At 36.0% G+C, this 21,889-nt stretch overlaps 1 protein-coding gene across 1 annotated transcript; it reads right to left on the bottom strand.

Moving 5' to 3' along the window:
- Positions 1-1,660: 1,660 nt before the first annotated feature.
- LOC127840040 (echinoderm microtubule-associated protein-like 2) lies at positions 1,661-20,570 on the bottom strand. Its single transcript, XM_052368429.1, has 16 exons — positions 20,485-20,570; positions 16,314-16,339; positions 15,554-15,689; positions 14,427-14,576; positions 12,785-12,854; positions 11,804-11,902; positions 11,172-11,276; positions 9,561-9,695; positions 9,101-9,200; positions 8,291-8,448; positions 7,818-7,943; positions 6,253-6,384; positions 5,701-5,857; positions 5,199-5,480; positions 4,687-4,817; positions 1,661-2,218 (listed from the first exon to the last, which is right to left on the bottom strand). The coding sequence occupies exons 1-16, from the start codon at positions 20,499-20,501 to the stop codon at positions 2,081-2,083; spliced, it is 1,962 nt and encodes a 653-aa protein (XP_052224389.1). The 5' UTR covers positions 20,502-20,570; the 3' UTR covers positions 1,661-2,080.
- Between the last annotated feature and the right edge of the window lie 1,319 nt (positions 20,571-21,889).

The raw sequence follows: 21,889 nt of genomic DNA, 5'->3' as shown, positions 1-21,889 counted from the left end.
TGCTTACATTTATGTTTTAAATACGAGTGGTAAGAGCTTTGAAAATGATTTTTAATGTGCAATGAAAGAATTAGAAGAATGTTCATCTAAATTTACATTAAGTGAACTTGGAGTATCTTCACGTTCAAATGACTAGACAATAATGTTGATCTGATTTACCAGTATCGGACGAAGTAAAATGTTGCCGTGAAATAGTATTATATGCAATTGTTCCATGGGCATTCTTAAACACTCAAAACTGGCCCCGAGATGGGTGTGATTTGGCAGGTATATAATGTCACACATTTAAATCAATGCAACCCATCGAAATACAAAAAAAAGCATACGGCGTGTGTGCGTTTGGAATTTCACGAAGCCCTTTCGCGCCGGCGGTTTCATTTAGGGTTAACAGAAAAGTGTTACAGCACTCCTTCCTACTAAATTTACACTATAAAGTTCGGACGAATAATGTAGTATAGTTGTAATTTACAGCTATTTTTAACTGAAAGATAATCAATTATATCATGGTGTGCTGTATTCGCAACTGGTATACATGCAGAAAACACAGCCAATCCGTTATTGTGACCTCTAACCAAACTCACATGCGACGGGAGCGGGGATCGAACCCCATGGGGTCCTATGTGAGAGGCGCGTGTACTAACAACTGCGCTAACCGGAAAGCCAACAAATTTACTTATTTTAGAACTACGCGTGTATTCAACTGTCGAAAGGACATCAGAATGATGTGTTCATTTAGCACAGTTATAACCCACCACATACTGCAAATAAGGTTACATCTTTGATCAGCGACATTTTGTTAATCGAAATACAGAAGCAGTTTACTTGCTAGCATTTGTTATTTTAACAAGGTAGGGCTCATTTTCGCATTTTCATTGCCGCATACGACGAAAATGGGTGGTACATGTATTCACAAAGCTCTCGAAGAATTTTTTTACTTTTGTTTTCAAATAATAATATTTTTTTTAATGTTCTACAGAGTATTACACTGTGGATATAAAAACATTGTACAATTCAATCAGTATTCATTTTGTTTGCGAAACAACAACCAAATTAAAAACTGCACACTTTGTGGAAAATAGCAAATTATATTTAACTTTTACACTTTGAGTGTTATATTAAATACATTAGTTTAGAGGTCATGAGGCAAGAACAGCCATTAACGCTTTAAAACAAACACTTAAACGATCTTTAAGAGATTTATTTTAGATTGAAAATACATAATAATAAAACAGAGGCTAATACAACAGTGTTAAACATTGTACAAAAATTGGATCTTTGAAAAATACACATCTATCATAATATAAAAAAAACACACAAGATTTTATCACAACACGAAATGAGATAAATTACAATTTTTACAATATATAGTTAAAAAAACTTTATGTTGTAAATATTGTATTCTATAAACTCTATATATTCTATAGTGTTCTATACACTTAATAGCATTCAAACCAATAGTGACCTATATAAGAATGAAATATGCAATATTATAACCTTTTAACTTCAGTTACTAGAGATGCTGAATAATTTTCATTTAATATTGGTATTGTTTAACATTCAAAGTGAACAGTGTGCGTTAAAACGTCGTACATTTATTTTACAATCTCTAAACGTTATTACGGATTCTATAAAGATCACATAAATGTTTTTTACAGCAGCAATATAAACATAAAAGAACTAACACATCTTTAGTTATCTTATACACTTTAGATTGAGCATAAATATTTAATTAATCAAAACAGGTCAATATCGTTATTGAAATGATTTAACGAAAAAGAACAAAAAGTACTTTGTCTAGGCAAATAATAATCAACAAAGAATCAATCATTTCGGAAAAATTAACGTGCAAAAATTGTTGATAATTATTGTCAGACTAAACATTAAGCTTTCTCTTTGTCACTAACATTCCTCTTGAAAATAAAAGACATGTGCATTAATATTAGCAAAGAATGCATAGGGAGTTTTTAAGAAAACACTGGATATCCCTTCACCATTCATAAAATGGGACCAAAGTCCCCAACAATAATAATGCAAACTGCCCCGAAACCAAAGGTCAAGCCATGTTATCAGGATGAGATTGTTATGTTAACTTAGCGACCACCTGCCACTGCATTACGGTCTCGTCTTTTCCCCCCGTGGAGATTACGCGAGAATCATCGCACAGAAACTTGGCCATGGTCACGTGACTGCTGTGGCCCTGGTACGAGTTACCCGTGGCCTGGAATAAGGATTGAGTTTTTGTTTTTGCAAGTTGCAGTTTAACATAAAGACTGTCAAAATACATTTAAATCAGCATCTGACGGATTTCTATTATACTGTATATAGCATGGAAGTTGCAAATACATGCGCTGTATATCGGACAGATTTTTGCCGTAGGTATGTCTTAATCCAAAACAGTATTATGTATAAATCTGTTATCCAAGCTTTAAAGAGCATACCGACCATACAGTATTTTTTCAACAATACTCTGTCTCACAAAACGCTTTAATGAAAATTCAAGCAAATAATAATAAATCACGATTTGCATATGTCTATCGTTCCAGATGACGTTGCAATACCTATACAAAAGCATCAATGCTTAATTATTCATATTTTACAAGCAATTGCTTTGAAATAAGACTCCAATAGCGTTTAAAACATGCGCATACGTCTAGTGCTTTTCTCGAGATTGTTTAAATCCATTTTTGTTCACTCATAGTTGGGTCAAAGTAGGTGTAGCGTTTTATTTTTAATTTCCGCATGTGAACAATTTATAAAGTACCACTATTGTTTTTATGTGATGGAAACTAATATAATAAATTATTGGTCATTATTTTTACATTAATTTAAATTTGCAGTTCCAACTCACAATCAAAGTACTGAAAGTACTGGTGGGGCGATTTTTGCTCAAATTGTGTGGTCGAAAATACACTATGCAGCGTGATGCCAACCAATCACCTTTGTTGAATAAAACATATGGAATTAAGGAAGGGTGACAGGCTGTCAACATAATATATGATTAAGCTATTGGGGTTTAAAGTAAATGCTGCTTTTTAAAACAAGTCATTGTCGTACGTGCCAATTCATAATTGTTAAACGTTTGTGAATACAATGTTGATTATTATCATTTGAACTGGTGACCAAGGTATTTACTCCGACTTAGTGTTATATGTATCTGAGATTTTGTGAAGACATACGTTGTCATAAGGTTTCTATACATCATGTAGATTCAATTATTATTCATACATATATATTCAATCGATGAATTTGCTGGATTTTAAGTCACACCGACACAGTATAGGTCAAAAAGAGACTTTATGGGAACAAAAAATAAATGTTGATAATGTTCTTCTGTTATGACGGACATATACGAGATTGTTTTGATTACTTGGAAAACATTAACGCAAATTAATTAGCTGCTGTGAAAGTTAAAACCACAACATGTATTTCGTGTGTAAGGAAACAGTTCAAAACTGGCATGAAAAAGCACGGGCGAATTGTCATATAAAAACTTTGTAGCGCACAGAACATTGAGATGTTTACTTTGACAGTAAAAATGTAGCTCGTGGTAATTAAATTTTGTCGCCCATATCGCGAAAGCAGTTGATTTCTTAAAACAAAAGAACATAAATGCGCTGTATCAGTTAAGTGTAGATACTTCAGTATTGAACCGATAATTCGTCGCTGTATACACCTTCCATGAGGACTGCGTGCCACTCGGGTGCTTATGCAACAGTGAAAAGACGATGCCATGGATGGAACGCGCACATCTGAGCTATTTTGTTTGCGAATGCAGAATATGGATGCAAAGTGGTTAAATGCAGTAACGGACAACATTCTTCGGTATACGTATATTATGTTACCTATTGGGCAAATTGCAGAAGGCAAGCGCCCAAAAAATCAGATGCGTTGTGTATCATTTGATATAAATATATATTCTACCATAGAGTTAGATGTGGATGGAATCATAATACTGTAAATATTTGCAATACGTGATTGACTTTAAGTCTCGTTCATAACAGTTATCAATATGATTTGGAGCCAGCCTCTGAAAAATGTGGTGGTGGTGTTGTCAGTCAATTAACATGCAGGGTTGACCATGCGCATGCAAGGTCCATCTTTCTGACATCATGAAGAAATTTAAAGCACATTACACAAGTCATTGGGGCTATTCCAGACAGAAAGTGAAGTTATTAATGTTCCTGTCGGATCTGCTCGTTTTTCCTGTAGTATTGTATTGCGTATTATAAATGCAAATAATGAATGATATACATAGTGCTAGTTGTATGATTTAATTGGAGTGGTTGCAAATGATTTTTTTTTCAGTATTCACGAATGCGTATACTGTTTTGTAACATTGCTTTCGAAAGAAATAATCAACATTGATGTTTAATTTCACTCAAGTTCTTTGTGTCCACCCATTTAAAGTGTAGCAAAATGTTATAACTATAATGTAATGTGTTTTCTTATTGGACACGACGCTTGAAGTTGGCTACATAAGTTTAAGCTTACAACTCATAATACAGCCGCGCTGAATGAATACAAGTTAAGTGCATGTAAAGAAGCAAGAAATATTGTTTCTTTCATATTAAAATTAAATTCAAAGAAGCTCATTAAATAAACAGATCTGATTAAATTGCTGGTAGCTAGTGATCCGTTTTAAGAGCCCTGAATGGAATTTTTGTCAGGAAGACAATGCATGCTTACCTTGGGATGGATGGACGGGAATGCGTACAGGTTGACCTTCCCAAAGTCGTCAGCGCTCACCAACAGCTTCTTGTCATGTGACACCGCACAGTTGTTTACGTCCGTACCGTCCGCATCAATAGGCCAGATTCCTGTAATTGGAAAGCCAGATATCCAATAAGTAATGAACTAGTATATAGTTATTCATAAGAAAATGGCGATATAATGTCAAATACTGTAAGGTCTTTATGCAATGGTTTCATATGCAATGTCTCTATCGTTTAATTAAACAATCAACCAGTTTGATTAAGCAAATAATGTGAAATATTGTTAATTTGAATACAACATACAATCGTAACAAGAAAAATAAAGCTTCAGGTTTACACAAAATTATATTTGTATACCAATTTTATTGGAAATAAAATTAATGAATAAACTAATACCGGAAAGAAAATTTGGAAAAAAGGATTTCTAATCTTGCTTCTTCCCATGATACGTTCAAACCAATTTAAAAACTAGTTTCAACACCTTACCCGCAGACTGGAATGAGAGGGTGCAGTTTTGCGTGGCCCACGCTCGGTCCCTCACAGCGTCCCTGAAGATTTCCTGCCCGCATGTCTTTGGATACCAGTACAGGACCTCGTAATCGCCCGAGTTGCTTCGAAGTATCTCGCCGTCCTCCGACCAGTCAATGTGGGTCACGAACGAGCTGTGGCCGGAACACGTGCCTACATTTTGGTACCCTTTACCATCATCGCTCACTTCGTATATGAAGATGCAGTTGTCATGACCTCCCACTGCCAGCATCTTGCCGTCTTGAGTTTATATGACGTTATTGCAGAACGTTGCAAGTATTTATTTGTAGTTTTGAGAACATAATTAGAATATGTTTAAGTAACTAAATACCATTTATTTAACTATTTTTGCAAATGAAGAGTAATTAAATTTATATAATCAGAAATCTTAACCATAGTTCACTGGCTAATAAACCATGCTCATTTGTGAACAGTTTATTACAATCATCTCACAGCCTACCAGGTGAGAACTGCATGCAATCCCTCTGATCTGTGCCATCGCTGTTCTCGGCGACGATCTCTTGCGTATTTAGGTCAAGTGCAAGCCACTTGCCCGTCTGCAGACCCACCACTGCGATTGGCAGACTCGGGTGGACGCAGCAACAACGGGCCGGATCCTTGAGCGAAACGTTTGTTTCTTTGGGTTTTGGCCATGTTTAGCACTACTTCAGTAGTATTATGATCAGCTTAACTACTCACAGTTTTCAATCGGTAGCTAGTTTATCAGTACTGAATGCGTACACATACACTTCTTTAATCAGAAGTAAGGTGGGAAGTGCCGTAGAAATAACAAAAATAAAAATACTATTTTAAAATTACGGATAGCAAAACATACATTGTTTTTATAAATTGTATCAGTACACATAACATCAGATTTCATTCACGTGGATTAAAATATGCATCAGTATGTAAATTCTGTACTGTTTATTATTAACGGGCAGAAATCGTGTTATCAGAGTATGTTCCACAAAACAGACTTCTTTAAGACCTAGTACACAATCAATCTACGTACGGAGATCTCCTTCCGCCAGACGACGGAGCGTGTCTGGGCGTCCCACAGATACACGTGCTTGTCGTATCCGCACGTTAGGAACTGGGACTGACTGGGGCTCACGTCCAGGCCCCATAACTCTTCTTTGTGACCCTTAAGGATATCAACAAGAGGGTCCTTGTGAACATAAGGCACTAACCGGAGTTCAAGGTACATCCAGTAAAATAACCATATTTACACAAATGTTATGACTCGTATTTAATAACTCACTTCTGAAATATTACAGCTATACATTAAAGACAAGATGACCAAACGCCCAAAGGACCTAAAATGAGACCCCAAGGGACTTTATTGTTTTGAACAGGTAGTGTTAACAGTAGCCTTAAAAGGACAACTTCACCAACACATAACAACCATGTTTCGAAAAAAATATTCATTTTAGAACTGAGCCCAGATATTATAACAAAATATTACTACATTCTACCTTTAATATTCTGAGCAAGTGTCATAATGAGCTGATCAATAATTTGACTTCTATAGTGGTTAAATGGTCTTACTATAGCAAAACTTCCCGGCTTTTGGCTGCCATTTTGCCAATGGACCCAAACCAATTCTTACTCTTCGTGGAAATACTTACAAAAAATAGTTTGATATTCTGAAAGTTTCAGAATATTGTGTGATCAAATTTGATTGCAAGAGAGCTAAAATCTGTTTATTTAATTTGACCTAGTTTTTGACCCAGTTTCGAATTCGGGTAAAATACCATTTAAAGAAATGTTTGGTAAAACTTTCATGTAGGATGGGAAATACATGTGGTATCTAGAGGGTTTTTAAATGTGATTTAGATACCTTATTTAGGATCCAACGTGACACAGTTTTGAATTTGTCATATTTTGTAGATAATTATTCATAAAAAATGGGAAACAAACGTGATCTCTTAAATAATCACACGTTTTTCTTTCAACTTAAACATGTGAGCTATTTTTTTTATCCCCATGTGGTCCAGTTACAAATCCGCCGTTGGAAAAATCGTATGAACAAGTTTCACGAATATTGGCAGTACATATTCTCTGGAGTTTTCACAAAGTTTTGTTTGAATTGGACCTAGTGACCTAGTTTTTCAACCTTTATGACTCAGTTTCCAACAAGGCTGAGATATCATTACGGCATATTTTTTTAATTAATATTTTGACCGCTGGGCAACAAAAGCTGTCTCAAGAATATGCACTAGTTTTTATATTTAATTTAATCGTTTGATCAATTTGGAACAAAATTAAACGAGGCTTAAATATGCCAATTTATCTGGGACAAACATTAAGACTTAATTTCATGAATATTGGAAATTAATGTGCCCTTTAAGTGTTCATAAGCTTTTTTTCCAAAAGACAAACATATTCATAGCAATAACAAAAGCTTAGCAAGAGCACGTTGTGAGTTTGTGAGAAATATTTAATAAAAATCGATCTAAGAGCAGAAGAGCATCCAGGGAAATAAGTAAGTACGTACGATGATTGCAACTCTGAAACTATTTAATGTTGCCACGGTCAGTTTATATAACAACCGGTGTAAAGGTTTGTTAAGTTTACCTCAACAACAGGTGAGACGTTTAGGTCCATATTCCCCTGTAAGATGCAGTTACGGATGGTTCCCACTAGAATCATGTTGTCCGGCTTCTGGCTTATCATCCGTACAGCTCCAAACTCCACAGGGATCTAATCATAATAGATAGACTTAATTTCTACAGTGCATTTACATGATATACAGGTTGACAGTGACCAAAATATGAATGTTTTGACATTGAAAATATGGGTTTCAATTATGTGTGTATTTCAATTTTAATTTTTGTTGCTTATTCATTTTTCCATCAATTTCATTATTATTTTCTACAATAGGACCACGATGACTTACTAGCCATGATAAAATTAATTCATATTTGGTTTCCACCAAAAATGCTTTTCACAAAAACTACCACCAAGATAACGAATCTTATCGACAGCTTTATGCAAAACAAATCTACATTACTTATACTAAAATTGTCCTATAAAGCATTTTTACTGGCCTCATTTTCTACTCCAGTTTTGTTGAACTCCGCGTCCCACTGAATGATTTTCCTGTCTGTCCCTCCTCCGGATAGAATGGTTCCATCTCTCGAACAACAGATGCTGAACACATCACCATCGTGGGCGTTTGGAATGGCCTTGCTGATCTTGTTGGTGCCTGGAACCGTACGTTGCACTATTAATCCACACACACAAGCTTTACAATCTGCAACATGCTACTTAATGAGCTAGGTATTATTTGTAAGGCTTTAAAACTTAACAGATTTTTCATTTGCTCCTAAAATGTATGGTTGTTTTTGAACACAAAATCTACGAAAATTTGTACCATACAATCATTTGTGAGTGTTCAGGAACAACTCCAACATATGTGGAAGAACACCATGCTGATACAGGTTTACCTTACTCTCAGACGTAGATATTACATTAACCTTTCTCCCAGAGGAATATAAGGGTTACATTTGTAACAGACATAGATATGAGGTTAAAATTGCTTACAGATATAGAAACGCGGTTTACCTTTTTTAACACGTACATTTGAGTTTCACCTTTCTTCCAGACGTAGATATTACATTTACCTTTATCCCAGAGCGATATGAGTATTACCTTTGTTACAGACATATATATGAGGCTAAAATTGCTTCCAGACATAGAAACGCGGTTAACCTTTTTTAACACGTACATTTGAGTTTTACCTTTCTTCCAGACGTAAATATGAGGTTTACCTTTCTCTGAAAATGTATTAGGTTAATCTTTCTCTCAGACGTAGATACGTTGTAAACATTTCTCCAAGACATAGATAACTGGTTTACCTTTCTCCCAGACGTAGATATTGCCACTGGAGTCTCCGGACACGACGTCCCCGTTCTCTGTGAAGCTGAAACAATGGACCGACTTTGGCTTCTCGTTTTTCTGCAATACACATGCACCATAATGATACTCACATAAATGCACACACATGGCACAATACTTGTGAATATTCTTAAGCTGAATCTTCATACTCTTAATTTATTTAAAATATAACACCCATAAAAATCATATGTAAAGTGTAACAGGCTTTAATACTAGTAATTGTACACATTTTATTTACATTTAATATTGATAAATGCTCAGACACATCTTTGGAAATGCCGGGAGTTAATAAAAGATTATTCGAAGAATGCAAATGCTCTTACATCTACTAGTATTTGCCTTATACTCAGACTTATCTAATTCATATGAAACACAACAAACAATTATGACATGCTCATGCTAGATACCCTGGGTCCTCACCCCAAAGATTCCGCCCTTCTTGGAAAGTCTCTCCCCCTCAAGCGTCCAGAATGTGATCTGTGACTTGCCACAGCAGACGATCTGATTCTCTTCTTTTGGGTGGAAGGCACACTGGGTCACAGGGTCATTTGACGACTATGTAACGAACATAAATAACAAACTTATATGACCCAGATATGTAACTTGCGATTATATTACTATAATATATGACTTTCGATTATGTGACCTAAATATGTGACTTGCGTTTATATAACCCAGATATATGACTTTCGATTATATGACACAAATATGTGATTTGCGATTATGTGACCCAAGTATGTGACTTGCGATTATATAACCCTGATATTTGACTTGCGATTATATGACACAGATGTGATTTGCGATTATATGACCCAAATATGTGACTTGCGATTATATGACCCAGATTTGTGACTTGCGATTATATGACCCAGATATGTGACTTGTGATTATATAACCCAGATGTGTGACTTATGATGATATGACCCAGATATGTGATTTACAATTAAATGACGAAGATAATTGACTTGCGATAATATGACACATATATATTACTTGCGTTCATATGAACCAAATATGTGCCTAATGATTATATGACCCAGATATGTGACTTGCGATTATATGACCTATATATATGACTTGCGATTATATGAGAAAGATTTGTGACTTGCGATTTTATGACCCAGATATGTGACTTGCGATTACGCAACCCAAAAATGTGACTTGCGATTATATGACCCAGATATAAGACTTGCAATTATATGACGCAGATATGTGAATTGCGATTATATGAGACAGATATGTGAGTTGCGATTATATAACCCAGATATTTGAATTGCGATTATATGAACCAAATATGTGACTTGAAATAATGTGACCCAAATATGTGACTTGCGATTATATGACCCAGATATGTGACTTGTTATGATATGAGACAGATATGTGACTTGCCATTATATGACCCATATATGTTACTAGCGATTATATGACCCAGATATGTGACTTGCGAATATATGACCCAGATATGTGACTTGCGATTATATGACCAAGATATTTTGGCTTGCGGTTATGTGACACAGAAATGTTACTTGCGATTATGTAACCCAGATATGTGACTTGCGATAATGTGACACAGACATGCGACTTGTGATTATATGACCCAGATATGTGACTTGACATTTATGACCCAGATATGTGACTTGCAATTATATGACCCAGGTATGTGACTTACGATTATATGACCAAGGTATGTGACTTGCGATTATATGACGCATATATGTGACTTGTAATTATATGACCCAGATATGTGACTTGCGAGTATATGACCAAGATATGTGACTTGCGATTACTAGTATATGACACAGATATGTGACTTGCGATAACAAACGATCGGATTGCCCTCATACGGGTCAACTGACGACTGTTCAACATTAGGTTTTATCATTTTTGAAAGACATTTTGTATGTTAATCAAAGAGAAAAACTCAGGAGACTCCTGATAAACAACCATCTCGTATCTAATTCAAAAGTAACTAGATAAAAAAAAACGGTTATATAATGCAAGAACGTCTCACTATGCATTATATATTAATACCTTGCAGTCGGTTATCTTGGAGAATTTGTTGTCTCGGCTGACATCCCAGACAGACAGGATATGTTCGTTACTTTCATCCACCGCCAGTAAGTTATTCCCATCAACCTAAGTAGTTATGTCGTCAATTAAATTCGGGCAAAGTTAACTCGTTTCGGATTGTAAGCATGACTTGCGAAGGTAAAATAAACTTAAATGGAAATACGGCACTTGTACATGAGAACACAATGTCACAACACAATTTTTAACTCACGGGCGAGAGAATTAGAACTCCTTTTTGGACACTTTCCACTTTACTTCAGAGGTCAGATCTATACTTTCACGTGATTTTGTTCTCATAAGAGAGATGAATGGATCTACTATGGATCTATAAAATACTTGCATTAGGCGTATTGCAACTAAATGAGGGAGTGATGGATCTCAGCTTTTATATAATATTTTATTTCTCAGGACAGAGAAGGATGCAGCTACATTTATGTCATAGAAAGATTCCTAATCACTTGAGCGCAGCATTAACTACTTTTGATACACATATTCCTACTCACTGGAGAGAAGGATAGAACTACGTTTTAGAGACATATTTCTACACAAACGAGAGAATGATGGAACTACTTTTTATATATATTCCTACTCACTGGAGAGAAGGAGACGCAGCAGACGTTCCTCTGGAACTCCCCCTCGCCGATCACGTGCAGCGTCGTAAGGTTGATGCTCTCCCACACCCTTACGTGCGCCTGGAATAAAGATAGAGACATCCATGCCTTATTCATTTCATTTAAATCTGTCCAATATTTGAAAGAAACCTTTGATTCACCAGTCGCGTGCAATTTGCTCGACCGATACTATTTGCATACTCCAACGTATGAACTGTGGGTCTCGTTAACAGCAATTGGTACTGTGCATATTTCATTCAAATATTTTGCTTTATAAATTATCAGCCTGTCATCAATTAAACAATTTGCATGCGTTTTCAAAAGAAGGATTTAACTGAACTTCGATTGACTAAATAAGATTTGTGCACAATATATTAGTCGTTCATACATACTTTCTTTTCATCATACAGAAATGAAGAAGTTGTAAGTTTCGAGGAAAGAAATTCAGAGTTTGATATTTCATGAAACATTGTCTAAGTAAGTACCACTTGGACCATGAACGCTGCAATTACTTCATTTATTTTTTTACAGATTTTATGTGATGGGATTTGCAAGATTGCTATAGCAGCAGGTTAAAGTGGTCCAATACCGAGGTCAAATATCATTATGAAGTTTATAAACAAGTTATCAAAACAAAACATTGAACTATGTTACAAATCTGGTATATATTTCTAAAGTTGATAATTTTACCTGACATTATAATAGACGCACGTCAATTAACCTACAAGCTACATATCAAGGGATGATCAGGACGACGTAATGCATTTATTTGATACATGAAGACCAGTTTTATGATTGACTTTCAATATTTGTATGACACAATGCATCTAAGCTCGATTATGTATCAAGGTACAAGGCAAGGACACGTGAAAGCCCAAACTCCTCGCAGTGTTTACATCCACTGGCGAGTAAACTATGGATACTTTATTCACACGTTAAGCCATTTAGTGATATGAGACCTACCTTGCCCTTTTTCTCATGACCAGTAACCTGTCCCGTTGCCACCTTAACTTGGTCTGGATGAATGGCCAGGCTGAAATCAGGATGGATCTCATTTTATTATGCCCCGCCATAGGCGGAGGGATATTGTTTTGGCGTTGTCCGTCTTTCCGTCCGTCCGTTCGTCCGGCACTTTTGTGTCCGGAGCCATATCTTAGAAGTGCTTTTGCGGATTTCATTGAAACTTGGTATGAGTATATATATGGTGAAGAGGATGATGCACACCAAATGGCATTGTACACCATATGTTAATAATGGAGTTATGGCCCTTTGTATCTTGAAAAAAAATGCTTTTTTGAGTGTCAAATATAACACTTTTGTGTCAAGAAGCATATTGGCGGGGGATATCAATGCAATGAATTTGCTTGTTATTTGTCAAAAGCGAAGTAATTCACAGCGGCACAAAGCAATTCATGGAATATTCTGGTAAAGTATGTACTATGTTAATATGCAGGGCCAAAACCGCTGGGGTACTCCATTACCGAATGTACTGTATTTGTATAATTGAGTCACACATTCTAGAAAACCTCACTTAGTACATTATTTAGGTTCAACTGGTTTTCTTTAAGCTTAAAAAGAACACAATTCTTTTAAATTCCAACCGTTTTGGATTTTAACATTGTTCAGTTTACTCAAATGTTGTTTTTAAAAGGATATAATGAATTTATATTCAATCCATAATGCTGTATTGTATCATAGTTCATGATAAATAGCTTCAAAACATGACAACTCCCTCCCCCTTCGAAGTAGTGAGGTATATTGCTTTGCATTTGTCGGTTGTTCGTGAGTTCTTCTCGGTCGGTCTACCGGTATGTATGCGTCCGTAGATCTTTCTTTTTCTCGCGATATTTGGAGACCGCTTTAACCAAAATCATGCAAATTATTGGTGACCTCGGGGGAAAGGAAGAAGCTATCCGATTTTGAAGTAAAAATATTAACGGTAAAGATAACAAGTGACTGTCACAGTAAATTTGTAATCTTAGATATCTTGCGAATGTTTTGACATAAAATCAAAACTATTTCTTTAGTGGTTACTTCTTAGAAAGCCTTTTGATTGTGAGGTCACCAGCTTTAAGATAAAGGTAAATTGGGATTTTAATATGTTGGCATTATTTTTAAGACCGCTTTTACTTACAGTTATGTAAACTTTTTACATTTGAAGAAAACATACACATTTTGAATTGACATTAAAGATCAAATTAGCTTGATTACAGAAATCGGTTTCTTTGTGATGAATAGAACCTATTATTATTTAAGTTGGTATGTTGTTTATTTTAGAAGAAAGAATGCCACCTATATACTTTCAAGTTAACGGGTCAAATGTCGAGGCCATAACAGAAAATCCCTTTCCACACAAAAACTTTAACCAATATATGCTCTATAATCACATAAATTGTGAGTGGTTGATTTAGTAGAAAGCTTGACACATGTTGGTGTCAGCACAATATCTAGAAATGTCTTGGAATCATATTTATCCTAGTATGCTTGTAAGTCTGGACGAATAATGAGCCCTCGTGATTTTCTAATCAATGCATCTAATGTGTAGGTCACATGTTTTATTTTTCTGCAAGTCGGGAGGTCATGATTTGCAAACATCTCTTATTACCTTTTGACATCATTATTGTGTTCTGTATAGTGTCTTTGAGTCTGCTCCGCAAAGTTATGGAGGACAACCACAGCCGCACTGAAGTAGATTACCTCCCCGGTTGCAATGGTGTAAAGGTTTGACATGCAGTCGCCACCCCGGTAACCGTACCTAAGTAACTTGGGTCAAGGTAATTGTGCTTTGAGAAGGTAAAACAGTAATTGCGGTCTACTCAATGTGACTATTGTATTACCGTTCCGTTAATGAAAATGAGATGAATGTTTTCTTGCCTGTTCTTAAATAGACTCTGATATCTAAATGTATTAATTAAATTCATTTATTTTTAATATTGACACTTTTGCTGTATATACATATTAGTATGCTTATAAAAACCCTGTACGTATTTTGTACATGAACTTCTTTACAGTCAAACTAGGTTCAGAATTTGAATTTGTTCTTGAGCAATACCTGAGTAGTTGCACAACTCGTGTAAAACACTTGTCTTACGACGGCTTCAACATTCGAACATAGTTGAATGGTATGTACGGTATGATTAAAGTTCTTTGCTTTATAAGTAGATCACTGCACGGGAAAAATCTGCATTGCACATATACACTTCAAAATGAAGTTTTAATTTATTCGGTTAAGATATATTGAAGTTATCCCCCCCCCCCACACACACACACTTCCAACATTTTATTATAATCATGGCTAAGTTCAAGTACAACAGCCTAGGAATAAGAGAAACTTTACGCGTGAAATTTCTGCAATGCACTTCTACACTTCACAGTGATCACATAGTTTAAGATTTAATTCGATCCACAAACGGTGAACATTGTATTATGCCTATGGGTTTATTTATAGCATATAACTCAACAAACGAGTGGACGATTGCGCGTGTAATTTCTGTCTGAACTTATAAGTGATTAAATATTTAAGTTTCAATTTAATAGCTTACTAAACCGGCAGTGACTCAAATATCCCCCCCTAAAACTTCTTTGCGGGGATATACTCGAAGCCGGAATACTTCACTAATTTTCATTGGTCAACTATTGCAAATGGAGACTCTGGTTTGATAAATGTCTTTGAAAGTGGGAATCCAATTTAATCAAACAGCCATACATTCCAGCCTATACTGTAAAGGATACACCCATTCTAGTTTGAGTTGCTGAGCAGGCGGGTCTTGAGGTGCCTTCACGTCGTACGGGCCTTCATCCTCGATGTTTGTGGGCGCGCACAAGGGCACTGGGCGGCCCTTTAGATATATTTTCAAAAACTTTTCCTCTGGAAACAGGCATGAACACAGATAATATACATATGAGAGACTCTCAGCGATAAAACACAATCTGTTAGTGAAATCAGTTACAACTTTGGAAAATTGAACTGTTTCAGTCGTGTTTTAACATAGGCCTCTTCCACCAAGAAATTTATTCCAAATGATGCAGGTTTCCTTAAATTTCAAGTTTCTGGTTGAAGGTTTTTCACTGCTAAGTTTTGCCAATACATGTTTCACTAAATTAAATGCTATGCCCTTTTTCTAACGTTCCAACAAAGCCCGCATTTTTGTGTGAAGGGTATGAAAACATGTCGCTGTCCTCGCAATAAAAACCAAGACGGCTTACAGTTAGTAAGGCGTTATGTAAAAAAGCTAGAGATGATAGAGTCCACTAATAAAACATTAGACCTGAAAATAGAGTGCTGAAACTACTTTGGAAATGTTGGACGAGATTTTGTCTACTTAGCAATTAACACTTAGGAGTGTTTATATTTTAAGTGACATGTAATGTTAAACATATACTTATTTCTGACTAACCTTAGCGATGAAAAAGAAGTACGGTAAATGTTCGGGAGAATTTTTAAATGTTTAGTACAACAAAGATCAAAAGAACCTTATGCAAAAATTATCACCTGAATTCCATGCAGGTGGTTCGTTCCTGAAACAAAAAAGAAATAATTTATTAATTCTAACATTAAATGGAACATTTTGCTAAAATATTGAATTATATTGAGGTAAAAACATCATTTATGGTGAATCTTGCCATTATGACTGATGTTTATTCTAATATGCTTTATGACAATTCTAACATGCGTGTTGTGTATTCGTTTATACATAATGAGTGTTGCAACATGTTTGGTGACTTTCCAATGTGTGTGTGTGTGTTCATCATTCCCCATTGATGATTGCATAGCACATAATTTCACTCTCATGCATATGTACTTACAAACGTGATGAAACTGCGTCAGTCATGATGAAACCAGTCATAATCGGTTTTGCCACATAGCGTCATTAACAACGACAATAAGCAACAGGCAGTAAGTATAATGCAAATAAGCCGAATGCCAGTTACCAAATTATGACAGCAGGTGGCGCACGTGTATTTTCAGTACCTTGAATAAAGTACTTTTTCGAGATGAAGGGAAAACATCCGAACCATATACTAAATATACTGAATTAGTTCCCTTTGTTATATAATCTTCAATCAACTAAATACGTTTATTTTTACCTTAAGACAAGTAGGCCTTTTGAGTACACAAGACTTCTGTGAATGTTTTTGATATTGGTAAGTTGCCGTTGTACTCCAAAAAATAAACATGTACTTTATGTAGTACATAACGGAGCTTCCTCTATAGGAAGTGTGGCCCATCCTTAGTCCAAATAATTACAGTAGACGTAATCTACCGATGTATATTGTATATCGATCTCATATTTATTAAGTGGCCCAAAACCCATTGCCACACACCGATGCGTGAAACTTTTAGATTTCTCTAGTCTATTTACCAGGCTATAATAACAATGTATATAAACACATATGTATCATTTTATGTCTACATAATCTCTGTTGTATTTATTAAAACCTGAAAATTACAAGTACTCGTGTCTATTATTACTATTGTACCCCTCGTTGAGAAAACAAGAGTCTTATACTATAAAATATCTTAGAATCAAATTTTCAATCAAATTTAGAAAAAAGTAAAATAAACAGGTCCTGTAGGGGTGGTCTCGCGGGCCTCGTCTCGCGGGCCTCATCGCCCGGGCCGGGCTACCGAGCTCAAGAGACCTGAACGCTGAGAAGATTCTCGCGGAGCGCCGATGAACGGCGGCTGTAAATATGGGACCGCTTGTCTCTGCCTGGTACCGCGGACTCCCTGCCGAACACAGCGGGCGAGCCAGCGTAAGCGGCCGAAGGGCCTCGTCTCAGCGGTGGCTTCCGAAGGCATGCTTTCGGCCGATAATATATAGGTTGTCGCGATCTACAGATGAGCGGATATAACCCCGTCTTGGACGGTACCGATGGAGACGAAATCATTCCTATATATATGGCGACATGCCTAGTCTCCCGGGCAGTAGCTGATCGTTCCGGACCGATGTTCGAGAGCAGGGACATCGCGCGCTTGTACAGCGGGAGCCTAGCCAGGGCTCCCTCAGAGGGGGCGACCAGCCTGATGAACAACTTGGCAAAGGCAAGAAGCTCGGCCGCCGAAGTGGTCCCGGCCGCATACACACACGGCAAGCGGGAAGAAGCCACAGGCCTTCCCTTGGCGGTGCGAACGGGACTTGAACTAGTCGGTCCCGAGACGCTCAGTCGGACATGGCTTCCGTGCCTTTGATGCGGAGAGCCTTGACGCGTCCTTTCTGCTGGTCTTTCAATCGTAGCCGGACGGCGACCAGTCAAATTCACGAGGGAGCTCGCGCAGCGGTTTCGAAAAATCGGCCGTCTCTCGCATAGCGCAGCTTCCAAATGGGTTGGTGAGTCGGTCGATTAGCCAGCCGGCTGGCCGCGCGTTCCTTGTGAAAACACCGTCGCATCACGGGCGACTTGCATGGCGAAAATACACGTTTATTTTTAAGATTCATTCTATCCCATGCAAGTTACCGAGAAACGGCTCCCGACAAACACGGACGTAGGGACGAACGGCGGACGGATGGAAACGCCAAAACAGTATCCCTCCAACTTCGGCAGGGAAAACAATTTTTAAATCGATAGGTAGATACAGGTAGATGGACACAAACAATTAAAGGTGAATTCTAACAGTAAAATTCACAAAACATAGTTATAAAATAAATATCAAGACGATAGTGATAAAATGTTTCCCACCTTAAGTAGGTAATCTACTTTACCGTTCGATATTAGGACCAACTATTTATGTCTAAAGGGGCGCAACTTATGCAAAAACATAAAATTTCCGTTGTACGATTGATGTATCATGCATGATTCTATGATGTTTTGTGCCTGGATGAAACTCACTTCTTGATGGTGCTGTAAACAAAGTTTCACATTTTGGCACGTGGCTCGTATGAGCAAAACTTAAATAGAAATCCTCTTGATGACTATCATTTTAGCCATTAAATTTGACAAACACCTATATAAATTATAATGAAATGTGTCTACCGAGAGGAAGCCTTTCAGCTTATCCCAAAAAACATGTTAAACGTTCGACACCATTATGCATTACGTTAGTCCGCCACTGTTCTAAATCCCCCTTTATAAGTTAAGTAGTATTTAAAATATTGCTTTGTTAGTATTGATCAATACAGACAGGTAAGCAATAGAATTGACAATTGTTATAGTGTTTATCTGGTGATTATTTAAATATTGAGTAAGTTCTGTACCTACTGTTATTTCGGCTTGTGTAGTTGCCTCCTATTTTGGTTATTGTTATCATTGTTATGATATTCTCACTAATGATTACGTTCCCGAAGTGGGTGGTATTTGGTCGAGCCAATATTTTTCATGAAATACGTTTGAGTTTAACTTGGCGTGATTTTTATTTGCTCCTAAATGTTATGTACGACGTCAGTTTTAGTATTAAAGCGCATTTGACAAGTTCGATTATATTTAAGATTGAATGGTATTTTGAATATATACCCATACCACTCAAAAGCTGTCTTATTTGTTTTTCTGTTAATGACTTAACCTGGATACAACATGAACTAATACAATACAAATGTTAAATGCACGTATTTATAGTCTGATTTTTATATTAGACACATCCTCAATCGACTTTGACATTTACCCCCCGATCACTGGGATATAAGTCGTCCGTTTACAGCGACAATCACAAACCATGACCTTCGCCTGAATCAAGAAGTTCGACAAAGGTTGAAGCCCTGCGACCAATTGGTAAAGAACAACAGGAACAAAACCATTAAGTCTTCCGACTAGAGTTAAATGTAGCCAAACTAGGGGTATTTGTTTTTTGATATCGGCTGGAATCAATATCAATATTGATTGTTTTAATGACCTCTTGCTATTTGCAAAGAGAATTCAAAGATAGAGAGGCGTGACTTTCGGGAAAATTGTAAATAAGGATAACAAATATGTATCGGTCTAAAAGTAAAATGCAAACCATATTTAAACTTTTAAAAAGTTTACCATAGCTTTCGTTGACAGAAACAAAGGTTAAATTAATCTTTGAAAATATTTTTGAGACGAGTTTTGTATTGTTTTCGTTGTTTGTTTTCAAAGTAAAAACATCGAATTAGATGAATTTTAAACCTTAGCAATACATCGTATTTTGCAATTTTTGGAGGAACGTGTATACGTTATATATTATACTTTTTGAAAGGCCCTTGCAATCTACATCTTTACAATATTATATAATTATATAATTATTACTACATTCAACAAATTTTATGAATAAACATTTGCATAAAACACACATCCGAACACAGCATTGTGTTCATTATTAAGAATACACATAATTGAATATAAATTATAACGTAGTTAAGAATGAACAAACAAGTTATTTTCCAAATAATTGTACCTTTGACATTTTATATTGCGGTTGCGGGATCAGCCCGTTTGATAGTTTAGACCACATATAGCTAACGCCGCCATGATTTTCATGATAAGCCGACACTTCATACTTTTCATCTCGTGTTGCATTAAGAGGTTTTGGTTAGGAATGTTTTGTTCAAAAATATGCGATAGAGTGAAATTACAGAGTGAAAAACGATCTAATCATCAAAACTGGCTTTATTCAAAATCGATATCTACTTGACTTATTTTAATTCGCACATATCGCTTACGTTGCTCTTAAAACAGTATCCACATATATAATTTATTAACAATATTACCTCTTGTTCCTTTGCATATTGACTAAGTTTATTCTGTCCAAACACTACCCGCACAACTTTCTCTCTGATAGTAAGGTATAATTACCTTCAATACAGAGTGTGGCTAAGTGGCAGCATGACATTGATAATGCGCTTAACCATTCATAAAGCCATAATGGCATTGTTTAAAACAAAATTGGTTTTGTCACCAGTGTTTGGGGTGTAAAGCCAAATAAATAGGCGTAGCTTTTAATGAAACAGAAGCATTTAAACTAGATAAAAATATTTTTTCACGACGAAATTAGTTTAAAAATGTATTGTTTAATACATTAATTGCATACATTACATACATAGATACTAGTAATAGAAACACGGGTATCAAGCTAAAACAATACTATATGCTTTAAGCGACAACATAGCTGGAAGAACTGTGATATTTTGTGTAGAAAGACAATTCAGCTACAATAGAACGACTGCCCCGTGACGCGTATGAGTTCAGATCGAATGACAAAAATCTTTTTTGTCAATGAAACAAATGAAACGTTGAATATTATGTGAACTAATACACCCAGGAAACCCGATACCTTGTGAGCAGTGTAATACCATTGGTGCAGTGCTCGTTATTTACCGGTAAGCATTAAAGTGATATTATGGGCATTTTTCACTGTTGAATTGAGCTGAAAAGAATTAAAGGGATCTTTTCACGCTTTGGTAAATTGACAAAATTGAAAAAAGTTGTTTCAGATTCGTAAGTTTTCGTTTTAGTTATGATATTTGTGAGGAAACAGTAATACTGAACATTAACCATGCTCTAATAAAGCCATTATATGCATCTTTTGACGATTTTAAAACCTAAAAATTATAAAGCGTTGCAACGCGAAACGATTGAATAATTTGGAGAGTTCTGTTTTTGTCGTTAAATTTTGTGAAACTACGAAGATTGCTTATATAAGGTATAAAATACGTCTAATATGTGTACTCGGCGGAATAGCTCTGTAGGCTAAAGCGTTTTTACTTCAGGACTCTGGCAGGACTCCAGGGGTCACTGGTTCGAAACCTGCTCCGGGCAATGTTCTTTTTCTTTTTTTAATTTTTTTCTTGATTTTTTACTGGAGCTTTTATGATCCAATGTTTACATTTATCAATATAAAGCATTTAATGAATAAGTTAAAAAAATGCCAAAATCTGTGAAAAGGCCCCTTTAACAGGTCAAAAGAGTTAGTTAAAATGTGGTTACTGACCAATTATCTGCAACTCCTCTTGTTACCAGTTGTTTATAAAAATAAATTTTATATTCGATATTCTTACGTGACTCACCCAGTCCTCTAAGCCGAAATGATCCGTAAAACAAAATTGTGTCTTTGTGTCGTATGAACGAATCTGCACTAAAACTAAATTTAGGTTCACATCGTACATGCATGATCAG

This window comes from Dreissena polymorpha, chromosome 7 (genome assembly GCF_020536995.1).
Source record: "Dreissena polymorpha isolate Duluth1 chromosome 7, UMN_Dpol_1.0, whole genome shotgun sequence".
NCBI classification, from domain to species: domain Eukaryota; kingdom Metazoa; phylum Mollusca; class Bivalvia; order Myida; family Dreissenidae; genus Dreissena; species Dreissena polymorpha.
This window is presented reverse-complemented; position numbering and strand designations above follow the sequence as displayed.